General features: G+C 44.0%; 1 protein-coding gene across 1 annotated transcript in view; it reads right to left on the bottom strand.

The window, feature by feature from the left end:
* Positions 1–2,965: 2,965 nt before the first annotated feature.
* Positions 2,966–15,495, bottom strand: part of vps35 (VPS35 retromer complex component) — a 49,879-nt gene continuing 37,349 nt past the window's right edge. Inside the window, exon 17 of the mRNA XM_015941873.3 lies at positions 2,966–4,030. Within this exon, the coding sequence (XP_015797359.1) occupies positions 3,851–4,030 (180 nt within the window). The 3' untranslated portion in view covers positions 2,966–3,850. The remainder of the gene's footprint in view (positions 4,031–15,495) is intronic.

Below are 15,495 nucleotides of genomic sequence, written 5' to 3'. Positions count from 1 at the left end.
TTCCCGATTAACTCAGTTTCCAGCTGACACCTCGATTCGGCGAAATCGGGAATGAAGCCTTTTTGAAACAACTTCCATTGACCTTAAGTCAAAACCTTGCCACGACGCTGCAAGTGATTACAGACACAACAGCTCGTTCCAGAACTACTGCAACTCTCAGACATCCATCTTGGACATCTAACCTGCAGACCCCGGGTTGCATCTCATGGCCGGTGAAACTGAACTCAGAGGAAGCTACTAATCTCTGACTATTGTGGTTTCGACGTCTGGTGACCTCACCACTCTGACCGCAAACCTCCGGACTGCCAAGAGCAACTCATACAAGGGTATGGTAGACCTGCATACTGGTGTCTGATCAATAAACAATTCCCTAGTTTATCAATAAACAACTCTCTAGTTTATAGCAGAACAAAATTATTTTACACCCAGAACTCACATTTCTTCCAGATACAAAGGTTCTGATAAACATCTACTTCACATTCCATCACACATCATTATTCATAGCTTGTCAAGTATTATAATTAGTCTAGAAAAAGTTTATTTTAATTATATGCTTGACTCTGTCTGAATTAATACAAAGTGTGTTTATGGTCCCTGAATAAGCAAAGATTCCAAAATTCTTCTGGTTAAACATTCAAAGATCAACCAGGTTGATATTCTATATTTATATAGAATCATCACATCTTATTGGTCATAATTTAACCCCAAATTCACAACACTTTTCAGCTGATTTGCTTCAAAAAGCAAAACTTACGGCCCGTCTTTTCTTTCATTTTCAATATAGTTGCTGGCCAGAGCTCAGCATTAACTCCCTACATCATCGTGACACGCCCTTCTGTTGTGCCAAGGCACAATCGCTGTTTATAAGACACACTTACCGCAATATTTCTACCAAGCAATGCGGAATGAATTGCCAGCATGGCGCGTTTATAAGACACACAGTGCTGATTTGCCAGCACTGTGTGTCTTATAAAAAAGGGCTCAGCTCGTTAGAGTTGTGCCGTTTTGATTTAGCTTCATCATAAGACATTTTAAGGGTGCTGATCTTAAATCAGTTTGCAGCTCTGAGAAGGTAGGTGGTTTAAGCATTATACCAGGTTTATTCACATTTAGGTATAATAATGTATAAAATACTACCCACCCTTTTTGGAGGGGATGCTGGAGATCACTCTTACCTGTGACTCCCTCGTTCAACTGGGGGACTTAAACACTCACGTGGGCAACGGCAGTGAGACCTGGAGAGGTGTGGTGGGGCGGAACGGCCCTCCTAATCTGAATCTGAGCAGGATTTGGTTAATGGACTAATATGATTGTCATGGATTGTCCATAATGAACACCATGTTCAGACATTAAGGTGTCTATATGTGCTCTTGGCACCAGGATACATTAAGCCGCAGCTCAATGATCAACTTTGTCGTCATCTCACCTGTCGTCTCATGGGAGGTCGTCAGTGGGACCATGAAGCGAGACTTCTGTATGGCTTCAAGGAGATTCTGGTCCACCATCCAGTGCATCAGGAGGGTAAATCAGCGTGCTACCAGCACTTTTTAGAGTGGGGACGGTGTGCTGCTGACCTCTATTCAGAACGTTGTGGATCGGTGGGCAGAATACTTCGAAGACCTCCTCAATCCCACCGACACATTTTCCAGTGAGGAAGCAGAGTCTGGGGACTTTGGGTTGGGCTCTCAAATCTCTGGTGCACAGGTCACTGAGGTGGTTAAAAAGCTCCTCTGTGACAAGGCTCCAGGGGTGGATGAGATCCGCCCGGAGTTCCTTAAGGCTCTGGAAGTTGTGGGGCTGTGTTGGCTGACACGGCTCTGCAATATCGCGTGGACATCGGGGGCAGTCCCACTGGACTGGCAGACTGGGGTGGTGTTCCCCTTATTTAAAGGGTGTGTTCCAACTACAGGGGGATCACACTCCTGAGCCTTCCTGGTAAGGTCTATTCAGGGGTTCTGGAGAGGAGGGTCCGTCTGATTGTTGAACCTCAGATTCAGGAGGAGCAATGTGGTTTTCGTCCTGGCCGTGGAACACTGGACCAGCTCTATACCCTTAGGGGGATCCTGGAGGGTGCGTGAGAATTTGCCCAACCAGTCTACATGTGTTTTGTGGATTTGGTGAAGGCGTTGGACTGCGTCCCTCAGGAGGCTCTTTGGCAGCTACTTCTGAAGTATGAGGTACCAGTTCATCTAATACGGGCTGTTAGATTCCTATGACCAGTGTCAGAGCTTGGTCCGCATTGCCAAGCCCAGGTGGCTGAGGAGAGGGAAGTCTGGGCCTTCCTGTTTAGGCTACTTCCCCTGCAACACAACCCCGAATTGGCAGTCAAAAAGGTTTGGATGGACGCATAAAACAGACATAATCAAGAGTGAATAAAATCTGATTCAATTAAAACTTAACTCACAGGATTACCATCAGAAATATGAATGCTTGGAGACTAGAACCTACTTAACTCACAGGATTACCATCAGAAATATGAATGCTTGGAGACTAGAACCTACTTAACTCACAGGATTACCATCAGAAATATGAATGCTTGGAGACTAGAACCTACTTCCAATGCCCGGATTACAAAAAGAACAAAAACCAGCTACAAACGCAGATCGTTAGAACAGAACTCCGTATGAAACTGGAATCCTGATTTCCTAATTCCTCCGTTATTGTTAAATCAGATTTAATTCATTGAGCCTCTGAACACCATAAAATATTATTTCATGTAACAGAATCAGGCTCAGGTGGTTCTGACCCAACCCAAACAAAAGCAGCAGACTTTGTAAAACCCTGGGTGTGGAAAACCCTCTAACCTTTAGGATGCTGCTGATTTAAAACTTTGTAGAGTTCAGGGTTTAAAGCCATGAAGGGGCCGTTACCATTGACCTCGAGTGTTTTTGTTCACTCATAAAAGTTCCGACACACGCCTTGCTTATAGCTTCATGGCACCTTCTCCAACATAAGACACAAGAGATTTAAGTAGCTTTAGTTTTATTTATGCAAGTGGCATTAGTTTTAATCAAATCTTCCTTTGAATTAGGGCTTTTAAACATTTAAATGTGAGTGTCATTACACCTTTTTGATAAACAATCACTGAGGGAATGGAACGTTCCACATGAATACAATAAGCTTTATCGATTAACAAAAATAAAACGGCGTGCTGTGTTTGGCGACAGAGCAGATGGACTTGTGGGGCTTCAGTTTCCAACACGGCACAAACAGTTAAGTACATTTCTCCAATTAAGAATTCAAAGTAAGAAAACCAAAAGTGTGTGGTAAAAAGAGCATTACCGATGTAAAAGACAAGAGGACAACAGAAAACAACTCATCCCCCATCATACCAACAACAGGATACAGGAGTATTTTTTCATTTCTCAGCAGCCTTTCAGGCTGACAGCCTTCAAATGCTGCTCCAAAACTGGAGTTTATTTCTGAAAACGGTCTGAATTTTCATCTGCTCTTCAGTGTAGTTTGCTGCTTTTTTAATTAGCCATAAACTCATTAAGAAACTCAAACTATTCTGTAGCACATGCCCAGTAAACTAAACAGAGGCAGATAATAGAACGTAAAGGTTGGTAGCATAACGAGTCCTCTAGTCACAACCGAACGATGCAGGTTATAAAGAGTTAAGTGTGAGGTCATAAGGAATTGTTGTCAAGGCATGGGGGCACATGAAGGTTAGCTATAGCATGCTCTTGGTTTGTGTCCAGCCCGTTACACAAACAACACTAATGATCAAAAACCGCTCAACTCAAATAAACAGCTTGGCTATCTTAGTTTCTCTCAACATCTATGTTAATTGTGGTCGACATGACGATAGACTAAAACACTTAGAGAAGCAGCAGCATCCTGTTTGCGTTTAAAGGACCAGACCCTCGTACGCAGGACCTTCAGACTCGGGAGATTCTCTCTGCAGACGAAGGTGCTCCAGTGTGTTGTGGAAGTGTTTGTTGATCTGCTCAGTTTCTTCACTTGCTTCCAGATTAGGAAGATCATCTCTGACCTTTTGAATCAGTTGGTTCAGCACTTGGACCGTCACCTGAACGGGAGAAATATGAGTCATTATTCATAGAGACAGCTGTTCACTACAGCACTGTGGCACACCGGCCCTGTGAGTGTGGTCCGATCCCAGCTAATGCTACAGCAGATCATGTGCGTTTCACTGAAGATTACAAAATGGTGGTGTGAAGGGTGTGTGTGTGGGCAGTCTCTTTGCTTTTAAGGACTTTAGCTTGAACGTAACGTGCTTTTTTATAGTATAAGTTGGCTGTCAATAAGTGTGTGCAGGATTCTAAAATTTTTATTTGTATATTTGTTTTCCAAATAAGAGTAAAACATAACATTCTGCTATCATATTTGTGAGTCTGACAAAATGGGATGGTTAGGATTTTTTTAACGATAAAAATTAGTGAAAATAAAATTTCTGACACTGAAGATTTTCTGTCTGTGGACACAAAATCAGTTTGTGTGCACCAGAAAAAACACACTGGAGACATCACAAGGATAAGTAATCAAACTCCGTTCTCACCAAACATCACACTCCATCATTAATATTGCTGGACCTTTAATATCTGGAAATATCTACTTTGGGTAGCCAGGGAACAACACTTGCCAATAATTTATCACCAGAAGAAAAAATAGCTTATAAAAAATAATTTATTACTATATTTCTACAACTAATGATCATACAGAATAACTGGAGGTAAATGATTATTCAAGATAAGATCAACTGGGACAATAAGCAAACTCTAATGAAATATGACCTTAAATGTCTTAGGAAAGATGTGAAGTCTGGGATTACAACAACAATCTGGCTGTTTTAGTGATGTTTAATTAGTTATAGGGCTACATGATATTAGAAAAACCTGCGATTTGCGAAAACGGTGATTAATATTGCAATGATGATATTACTTGCAACTTAACTTAGGAACAAAAATAATCAAAAATAAAGAAAAAAAAATAAAACAATCATTAAAATGAGAAAAGCTATAGATATGAGGAAAGGGAGAAAGAAAATGAACAAGAAAAGGGAATCAGTGGAAAAGCAGAATCAGCAGAAAGAGCAGAACAAAGCTAACTCAGGTGTTTGCTAACCATCAACATTAAGTGTCGGGGGCAGGCATCTAATCTATGAGAACCCACCCGATTGGCCAAATGGGGGAAGAGCTCTGATTAGTTATAAAAACATCATGCTTCCGTTTGACAGAATGCATCATGTGTAGCAAACATTTGAGCTGACCATTCATTGCGATATGCATATTGCGCATGCTGAGACCATAATAACGATTTATTTGCGATATGTTATCAATAAATCATAACTGACACCAGTGAGCAGCTGGACCAGCACACCAGAGACACATGACACGAGATATAGCTCATGTCCCTCTAACTAGAGAATAGTTAGCCAACAAGCTGCCATGCTAACATGCTGAAAAGGATTGCTATGAGAAACTTTTTCTTCTGATTCTATCCTTTGAGGCGTTTTGGTTCATTTTCAGTAGAAATGCAATTTTTAGACTAAAGAAATGTTTTAGGAAATCTTAAACAAGACATAAACAGAAGAGTAGGAATAAAGAAAATAGCATTGACCTTCTTTGTACAATGTTCTGTAAATCCTCATCTGCAAATCTCATGCTTTTAAGGTGTTTCACTAAAGATGTGAGGAAGAAGTGTGAGGCTTCCTGTAGCTGATTTGTTACGATTAGAACTGGGCTGTCTCAGACTGAGTCTCAGAGATGAGCCAGCTTCCTGGTTCTCCTTCAAAGAGCAACTGTGTCATAGAGCCATCAACATTCATACATGTACATACCCTTTAATCAATCACAGGGCAGAGTGCAATACTTATCCCCACATACTTTGTCTTGATATAATTTCTCAAAAATCAACAAAGATCAGCAAACATGCAGTTTATGCACATGCATGTACATGCACATTCTTTAAACCTCCACTATGGCGAGCCTAGGTCACCAGACCATGGGTCCCCAGAAGAAAGAAAAATGAATGCAAGTCAACGGGGCTAAAAACGCTATTTTCTAACTCTGCTTGTTTAGTGCCGTGGATTTCACACATGATATCCGTGAATTTTAAAGACACATGTTGATACCAAGAACACGCTTATTTTCGAACGGGGGGAACAATATTTTAGGTTTTGAGTGAAAATAATCCAGGCAGTGGCGGCTGGCCAGTAGAGGGCGATAGGGCACCGCCCTCCCAGTTTCCCCTGTGTTTTTAATTTTTATTTAAAAAAAATAAATAAATAAAATTAGCAATAATCACATATTCTAAGTTAATTGTGTTTTGTAACAAAAATAAATCATATATATATATATATATATATATATATATATATATTGGTCTCTGCCGGTCTCTGCCGAGCGGTGGAGGCTGTGTGCTGTTTTTCAATCGCCCAAACAAGACGGGACCAGTTGTCCAATTGCTGACAAGAAAATCAAAGGGTAGGAATGGGAATGTATCCAATCAGCGTCGACGTTATTTCAGAACGTTTCAGAAGCATGATGGGCGATAGAGCTACCACCAAGGCTTTCGTTGGTGTTCGGTAGAACTCAGAGAGTCTCGACTCCAGCACGTTTTTGGTCGTGAATCGTGACGGTCATGACGCAGACGTAGACATGGGCGCCAGTGCGCCTACAACATGGATACCGGATCTCAGCAGCCACTGAATTCAGTTCGGTCTCTTCTCCAGTATCCGTTCGAGAGGAGAACTATGGTAGAAAAACTTAATGTCAAAGAGCTTGGACCAGATCAGCCCGACGTAAAGATAAGCCAGCAGGACAAGGAGAAGGGTAAACTGTACACACGACGCTTCTCCCAAAATTGGTACACCAGGAAGCAGTGGCTAGCTGGATGCAATCACGCTAATGCGTTATTTTGCTTTCTGTGTTTGTTATTCAAAACGGCTGGGATCCACAGAAGGTGGATGTGGAACTTGTGTCTCATTGGGGACTCCATTCATTCTCTGACTGAGGAATGCAGCGCATCAGTGCAGCAGCCATCAAAGAAACGGAGGACGTTTGGCCAGGGAGAACAGCAGCTGGGTGCAGAGGTAAGTTGTACATTACATTTCTGTAAACAAGACAATCAGAATCAGAAATCCTTGGTTGTCCCACAAACCGGGACATTTGTTTAATAACATGTACATTGTTTAATGTGCAATAACTGTAAAAACTAATTTCAACACACATACCTATTATACATATTTAATCATGTAAATGTGTATTTCAAGTAAATTTGTACATACATCAATCTGATTCCATTTTACTTGTTACACTTCTGCTGCAGCAAACAAATTTCCCAGCTTTTGGGACAATAAAATATTTCTGATTCTCAATGAGATGTTTTTACATTTGAAGAAAAACATCTCATTGAGAACCAGAAATGTTTTATTGTCCCAAAAAGTGGGAAATATGACATTTGTAAGAGAATACTGATGACATTATTTCCTATGAAAGTGTTTCCACTTTCCATAAGTCCCAACAGTGTAAATTTCTGGCATTTTGTCTAAGTGGTGTTTACTACCATTACAGTAACAGTGACCTGCTCATAATTTTTCGTGTTCACTCAAATGTTGAAATTAAACAAAATGTTTTTGTTACTTGCCTCTTGCATTGCCTATTTACCATTTATGGTCATGTTATTTTATGTGCAATTTAATGCAGTATTTTTCAACCTTGGTCCGCAAGGCAGCGTGCCAATAGTCAGACACACCTGGATTAATCAGTTTGTCCAATGAAATAAAATAGCTGTGCTTAATTCAGGAAATAGTGAAGTTGTGCACAAAGCTCAGAAAGCACAAGTTTGTTTAAAAAAAATAGCACAGCCCCACCAAAAATATTTTTCATCAGCCGCCACTGAATCCAGGACTACAACATCATCGAACCAGACACGAAGAAAACAGGGAAAATGGCTGTAAGTTCAGCAAACCTCAAGTCATTCCTCCAGGAGGAAAGAACCAACAAAAATCTGGACATTTGGAAAGTAGCAGCTACGTTAGAGAAGATTCTGTGGTGACTGTCACATATGCCGATGTCTGATTTCTAGTCATGCTAACGGCAAACTTTTACAAGCTGATAAATCTCAAAGTACGTGACTGGCGTGGTCGAAACACCCATCATTAGTTTACATTTAAATATAAACATAATGGCGAGCCATTTTGCCAGATATTTGTACATTTTTAAACAGTTTAACACTCAAATTTATAAAACTTGATGTTTCTGGTTGAAAACGGGACAATCTTGTAATCCACCACTAGAGTGCAGCATCTCCATTTAAAGTCAAAAGGAGGAGTGACACTGGTCACCTCCGACAGGAGGCGCTGATCATCTCAAATCATTGGGGGCTGACGTGTAAGTTCTCAGCCCTTTTGGTTTCATAGACAGAGCTATCTGAAAGGATTTTTCCTGCTTCTTTAAGGTAAATACTGTACTTTTATGTCTTTTCTGTGTACTATTCTTGTGTAACGGAGGTAAAAGAATTTCTCCACTGGAAGCTCGCTTTCCGCGATTGCCGTCTGATCCCCGGTAAATCAACCCGTTAAGCTTGACTAACATCAATTGCTAACAGTCTAAAATAAGCTTTTCAAACGGTAGAGCGTCGCTGCAGCACAAACTCATACGGTACTTGTCCGAAATATTAACACGAACGCCTCCCGAACGTCGGTTACTCAGACTGGTCAATTCTAAGAGAATTAGACTGCAAAACAGCCTGTTTAGCTACCAGTTCACTAGCTTAGCACAGCCAACTGCTAACTAGTAAACTCGGTTTAGACAGTCGGTACGCGCGATTCCGACAACCTGTCAGCCGTCTGACGCAGTGTTCCTGTGTCTTTAAATCCCCTATTCCCTAAAGCTGGGCGGACACTGTGCGACTTTTTCACTCGTAACTCTCAGCTTCAGCTCAAACTGTACGACTTCCTCGCAGGGCAGATCTCACGAGTCATGTGCTCACACTGTACGACCCAGTTCTCTGATGCGACCTGACTGCTCACACTGTACGTCTGGTAGCAACACGTCGGACCTAAAAATATGCTAAAAAATAGCAGTTTTTATACAACACGTCAGACATTTTTTGTCTTGCCTGTTGTCCTTCGGGAGTGCTGCAGGGGGACACACAGGGATTTATGGGGGTTGGATGAGGAAAACGAAATAAAGAAAGTAAATCTGTTTTGTGATCAGTTTAATTTGACATGAAAACGACAAACACGCTTTCTTGACAATCTTTGTGGGTAAAAAACGTGTAGAAATAAAAACGAACAACGTGTGTTTTTAGGGAAATAGCGGGTGAGCGGTGTTGATGCAGGATTGCGCATGCGCCGTGAGCGGTTCTGATACTTTTTGGGTCGCAGCTGCTCGCAGCGTCGTTTCAACAGTGCGATACCCTCACGAGGGACGAGCAAAATATCAAACACGCCAGAAGTCTGTGCGAGCTCACGAATGCTGATCGGTAGCTGGTCACGTGGTGTTAATCGCCTCTCGTAACCCCCTGTATACTACACGACGCTCAGTGCAAAACTCGCCCCGATCTTGTGGATTCTCACAAGAGTGGAAAATCGACTCAAAAAAGTGCAAAAGTCGCACAGTGTACGCCCGGCTTAAGGGACAAGCTCCGACATAATTTGAGTAGTTTTAAGCAGTGGTTTTTGCACTTTTGTGTGAAAAACTGTCTCTGGTGACGCCATTTTGTATGGATCGGAGCGAACACACGAGTGACGTCAGTACCCCCGCCCGTACCCACCATCAGCGCGCTGCCGCCACCTAGTGAGCATTTCTGTTCATCACATTCCCTTTGGTGAAAAGCCTCATTTCTGATTCAAATCATGTCAAAAGGGGAACAATTGGGTCTTCCCTCAGTGGGTAGACAAGTCATTGATGCTGTAGAATCTTGTGTAGGTCCTACCAGTATGACTGTTCATGGTTTTGATGACTGAGCTGATAAATATGTTACTGACACATGTGGGAAGTCTGCCCAGAGAAGGTGAGAAAGTCAAGCCAGCTGACCACATGGAGAACCTGGTGGAATTTGATGTCCTACTCTCTCATCTCTGGGGCAAAGAAGTTGTTCGCATGTGGAGACACAGGATAGAATGCGCACACTTTCTGACCAACAGCGAAGAGGAGGAGCCTGTGGTTATGACTCTGACGAGGAACGGTACGGCAAGGAGCTGATGGAAGCTCAGAAACAGCTGAGTGAAGCTCAGACAGAAATTGCAAACATGTTGCATATAACAGGATCCAGTTGGAGAGTAAAACTGCTATCTTGGAGAATGAGAATTGTGCTTTAAAGGTAGAGGTCATTTCCTCTGCAGCTCGGGCACGTAACTGAGAAGATGAAATTGAGGATTTAAAATCACAGATTTCTACACTCACAGGAGAAAGGGGAACCCCTTTACTCCACCGTCCTCAACCTGCTTCAGCACCACCTCAACCTCCTCCAACTCCATCACCTCCACCTCCAGCTGTTGCTACAGCTGCTGCTCCACCGGCTGCTACTGCTGCTAGTAGTGTTGCACCTGCTGCAGCTGAGGTGGGACCAGCTCCTCGGTTACTCTCAGTTACCTCTGGTTTCTCAAACAGGCCAGTTTGCTCCACCTCCAGTGCCTCATCCAGTGTTTGTAACTAACGTTGAAGCGTTTCCTTTCGTGTTCGGAGGGGACCTGCTCCAACGCTTAAAGGTTGTCATTTCACTCGGTGATTGGAAACTCCAAACTCGGTTGACTCAACCGACGCCCTTGGCGTCCCTTGAGCACCTCATTACCTTTTCAGGCGGTGTTAACCGCAACAGCCCCGCCAGCCTGGTCAGTCAATCCAGTACCAGTAAGATCAGTGACATCCAGAGAGTCTGCGTCGTCTCTGCATCAGGACTACTCCACACTGTGGTGGGGAAACCACCTACCCTAGTGGGAGTTGGCGGTTGCAGTGACACCACCCGAGACTCCGCACCCTGCAGTGGGGACAACACTTGCCAAAGGGTGGACTGATGGTGGCGCTGATACTCCGGCTGAAGCCCAGTACATTGCGGTGGGGACTCCACCTGCCAAAGGACAGGCTGATGACGTCACTGACACCACTGCACTACAGCAGGCGCTGGTGACCTCTAGCCCCGAAGTTGGTGACTCACATACCAAAGGCGAGGTTGAGTGGCACCCTGTACAACTACTGATTGAACCCGATCTCTCTGACTGCAACTGCGTGTCGACCGAGGGCCCTCCAGAGCGCCCACCTGCGCCGAACCCTCACAAGTCCGCGCCAGTCTACAGTCTACAACGTTCCTGGTTTCCATTTTCAGGTCTGACAAAAAACGTTTTATTAGTGGCATGTTTCGGTCTGCTATCAACCGCAGTTGAAATTCATTCTCAGCCACCTCTAATGCGTCTGTACGAACCTGGGCCCTCTTCGGGTATCACACTCTGAGACCGCCCAGGTCTACTAATGCCTAACTATCGTCTATTTACACAAAAGATTTTCGTCAAATTCGATCCCGCTATAGCGTGAACTGATAAGATGACGAATGCTTTCGGCAACCTCTTGGAAACGGGAGCCCGCTGGACTAGTACCCTGACACAGCATGCAGAAGCTGATGTCAGTCACATTCTAATGCAGGCACTTAAGTACACAGTTTCAAACAGTGACCTTTCCGGTACCAGCATTAGGCCAAAGTGTTTCCTGGACAGATTTTTCTCAGTTGCTAATGCAATTGGCAATCTTTTAAATTTCGGATTCTCTTCAGTCAACTCGATTGAGATAACACAGTTTGTCAACACATTGATGAGCTTAACAGAGAATATCCGGCTCTGCGTAAGCAGGTACTGCAGCAGCGGCGCGCCCTGAGACAGCTGGGCACGTCTGAAAAACAGACTATGGTGGTACTCAACACTCATAGCGACATTTTGCGTAAAACAACTTCCGCTGTGAATGAGTTGTGTTCCTTTGTGAATGTTGACTATGCTCATACACAGATGCTGACCACTTGCCTGTCTGACTATGGTCGGGATGTGAGCGCCCCGATCGAGACCCTCTTCATGGGGAGGATCCCTCCGTACCTCGTGTCCCTGGCCATGGTCCGGTCTGCGATTGCTCGTGCGACCTCGAAGGACCCAATGTCTCTTCAGACTCACTTGGCTTTCTCATTGAGCAGTGCTATCCTTTACGTGTCAATCCGGATGCTAGAGAGCTAGCCAACATCATCAACTTACCTATTGTGTGTCCAAATGACATCTATAGGTTAAGAGATGTGGTGAATGTAGGTAACTGCGTTGATGACACTCATGTCAGGTTACATACGCCTCCGGTCGTGAGTTGTCGGCAGATCCTGGTCTCAGGTTTCTACCAGTGTCTTGCTCCTGGTCCTTCGCTGATTCTGTCGTGATATTCACTGCATGCTTAAACCTCTGCCTGTCGTGGGGTTTGTCATTTTTCCTGTTCCGTCACTTCTCCGCACGGTTGACCTTTCTAGGGGACTCGGTCCACAGCATTGGGAGCCGCCTATCTCGGGCCATCGCACCGGTTCGTGAAGCACTGGCTGCCCAGGTGCCTCCACCTGAGCCGGCCAGTCCTGCTCCTCCACCTGCACCTCCTGCGCCTTCAGCTAGAACTTCGAAGGTGGAGGGATTTCTATTGCCAGACTCGTCGGCTCCATAGTTCTCTATCTCGAGTTACACAAGTTTGTCTATGTTTGTGTGTGTGAATGGTTGTCTTTCCCGTTTATACATGACGTGCAGACTTGGGTGATTTGAAATCAACATGCTGTGGGTTCCTGAAGTCAGGTAATCAGCTAGGTAACAGTAGATGGGTTTAGGCTACATATTACTGTTATCCAAATTTGTTTTTATTATTTTCACTAATCTTAATTCCTTATGGGAACATTCACATGTAGGTTTATTACTAACTTCACTGACTTACATTTTTAGTGCTCTTTGACACTCATATATCTATCTTTTCATGGAACTTTATTACAGTGATGACGTTTTCAAAACTTTATGATTAACTTTGTTGATTTACCATTATGGGCTACAACCATTTTTGCCCTTCATTTTGATTATATTTTTACTTAGTGCAGTGATTTCTCCCATACGCAGTATAGGGGTTTATTACTTTATTCTTTTTGCACCACTTTTTCCAGTACACATAGTGTATTGCATCCATTTCTTCACTTAAACGCTATTCACATAATTGCTACACAAGTACAAGCAGGTACTCATAGTGCTAGGTTTCTTTTTGTTTTAATTTGCATTAGACGCCATTTTGTTGTGTCTACATTGAAGTGCCCTGTGCTGTGCTCTCTCTCCTCTGCTGAGTTTCATCAATGATCCCTGATTCCTGGGGGTGGACCTATGATTCGTCATCGGATTCTACTCCTCCTGATTGGTGTTCCGGCTCGTAAGACCTGGACGTCCGTGGATTCTGGCATGGTTGCTGAGATACTTCGCTCGCTGGGACCTGGCCTGCCTGCTGCTCTTTCCTGCACTGGATCACGATAAGTGCAATCACAAAGATCAATATACTATTTTGGAAGTATTCGCTACCCGTGGAGATATAAAGTTTTGCTCCTGCTTCAAATTATTACTTCCACGTGGATATCTTGATAGTCTGCTGACTTGGGTGCTTCCCGAGGGATTATGCGAGACTGTTCTTCGGAGTGGGGTTCATACCTCACCACTTTTGGCCTCTTCCTGGTGAAACTATACTCTCCCTGGGGAATTGCACCTTGCTCTATCATCGGTGTCCTTCAAGACTCTGGTCTGTTCAATGTCAGGTGGTCTCTGTACGGACCGCCGCGCCCTTGAAAAGGGGGGTATGTAACGTGATGAAGGAGCTATTCCACTGAAGGTTATTTACCCTCTCTCCTCAGATGTCTCTGACACAGAACTAATCTGCATGGGACTGCCTCAAGGTCATGCATCTGCTTCTAAACTGCTTCCTTTCCAGCTCAAGAGAGGAAAGAAGAACAACTCATTCTAATTTTAATAAAGCTAATCAAACAAAGTGTTAGTCCAATAATAAGATGTGAATCAATCTGTGAAATGACAATGTTATGATTAGTAAGTTTTAATAAGTAATATGACTTTAATCTAGCTGCACTAGACATCCTGATCCACTTCATGTAAGCCACATGGCACATTTTATCTTTCTCATCCAATGAGAACATTCCTTTCTGAAGCGTGACATAGTCTCTGTGGTGTTTATAAATCTGCCAACTTTGATTCGACCGTAAATCAAAACATCCAGATTAATAAAACCAGTCCTCACGCCGTCTTGGTTCAGTTCACTGCATTCTAAGAGAAGTATCGGACCGGCCACCCGGACTTCCTTTTTAAGCAAAGAACCAACAAGCTGGATAAATTCTGTTGCACTTTACCAACCAAGCAACGGTTCCTTTCAGAATAAAAGCTGAACTCACTGACCCTCAGGGTCCATCTGACACTGTCAACCAACTGTCGCTTTTTACCTGGAGACAATTCAACATCTGTTGTACTGCTGACGCTGTTTCATCGGCTCCGGTACCGAAAGGGGGGTCCGAGGACCTGGCAGTCTGGATCTGTATGGAGGTCTCATCCTAAGGGTATGTGTGGAGCGACAAAATGGCGTCTCATGTGTTTATGAAACTCCGATCATAGCTTAAGAGCAAAACATTACTTCCCACTCAGACTTGCTTCTCCAGATACGAGAGTTCTGATGACAACATAACTCACACATACACCATTCATCTCACGTCTCATTCACACCAAGATCCATCCATTCACTTAAGCCCCCTTCAGACAGGCCATGAAAAACGGAAATGTTCCGGAATCTGTCTGTCTGAATACAAACATCCGGATAACGTGTTCCGGAATTTATCCGGACGAAGCCCCTAGTAACAGGTCCGGACTGGTTACGGACAGGGTGGCTGCTTCAGACTGGTGAGGTAAAGTTCCGGACAAGAGGGAGGGGGAGGAGGAGGGGACCGGGGGACGCTGTGCGCACCTATATAGCCCGCTGCTGTAGCATGCAGCGAACCACGGCAGCTCGCCTCCTATGGTACCGTCTAGACGTGCGACGGAGCGCTTCACACCGCTTCAGTGATTCCTTTAACCATTGAGCTTCATCATCCTGACTGGGACCAGGAAACGGGACCACATCAGTCCGGTTCTGGCCTCTCTGCACTGGCTTCCGATTTGCTATCGCTCACAATTCAAAATCCTCGTCTTTGTTTATCATTTCTTCCAGGGTGGTGGTCCCCCTATCTAGCCACACTCCTGAAAAGACACTCCCCATCACGCGCTCTGCGCTCCTCTGACCAAGGCCTGCTCGCTGTCCCTCGGTCTAGGTGTCGTACCCGTGGGGACCGGGCTTTCTCAGTCCTAGCACCGTCACTCTGGAACCAGTTGCCACCCTCAGTTAGGCTGTCCCCTTCTCTGCCAGTCTTTAAGAATCACCTAAAAACACACCTCCTCCGCTTGGCGTTTCCAGAACATGTTTGATTTTGGCCCTCTTTTATGTTGAATCCATTCCA

This window comes from Nothobranchius furzeri, chromosome 9, assembly GCF_043380555.1.
Source record: "Nothobranchius furzeri strain GRZ-AD chromosome 9, NfurGRZ-RIMD1, whole genome shotgun sequence".
NCBI lineage: Eukaryota > Metazoa > Chordata > Actinopteri > Cyprinodontiformes > Nothobranchiidae > Nothobranchius > Nothobranchius furzeri.
The sequence above is the reverse complement of the archived record's forward strand: the minus strand, read 5'-3'. Positions and strand labels throughout refer to the sequence as shown.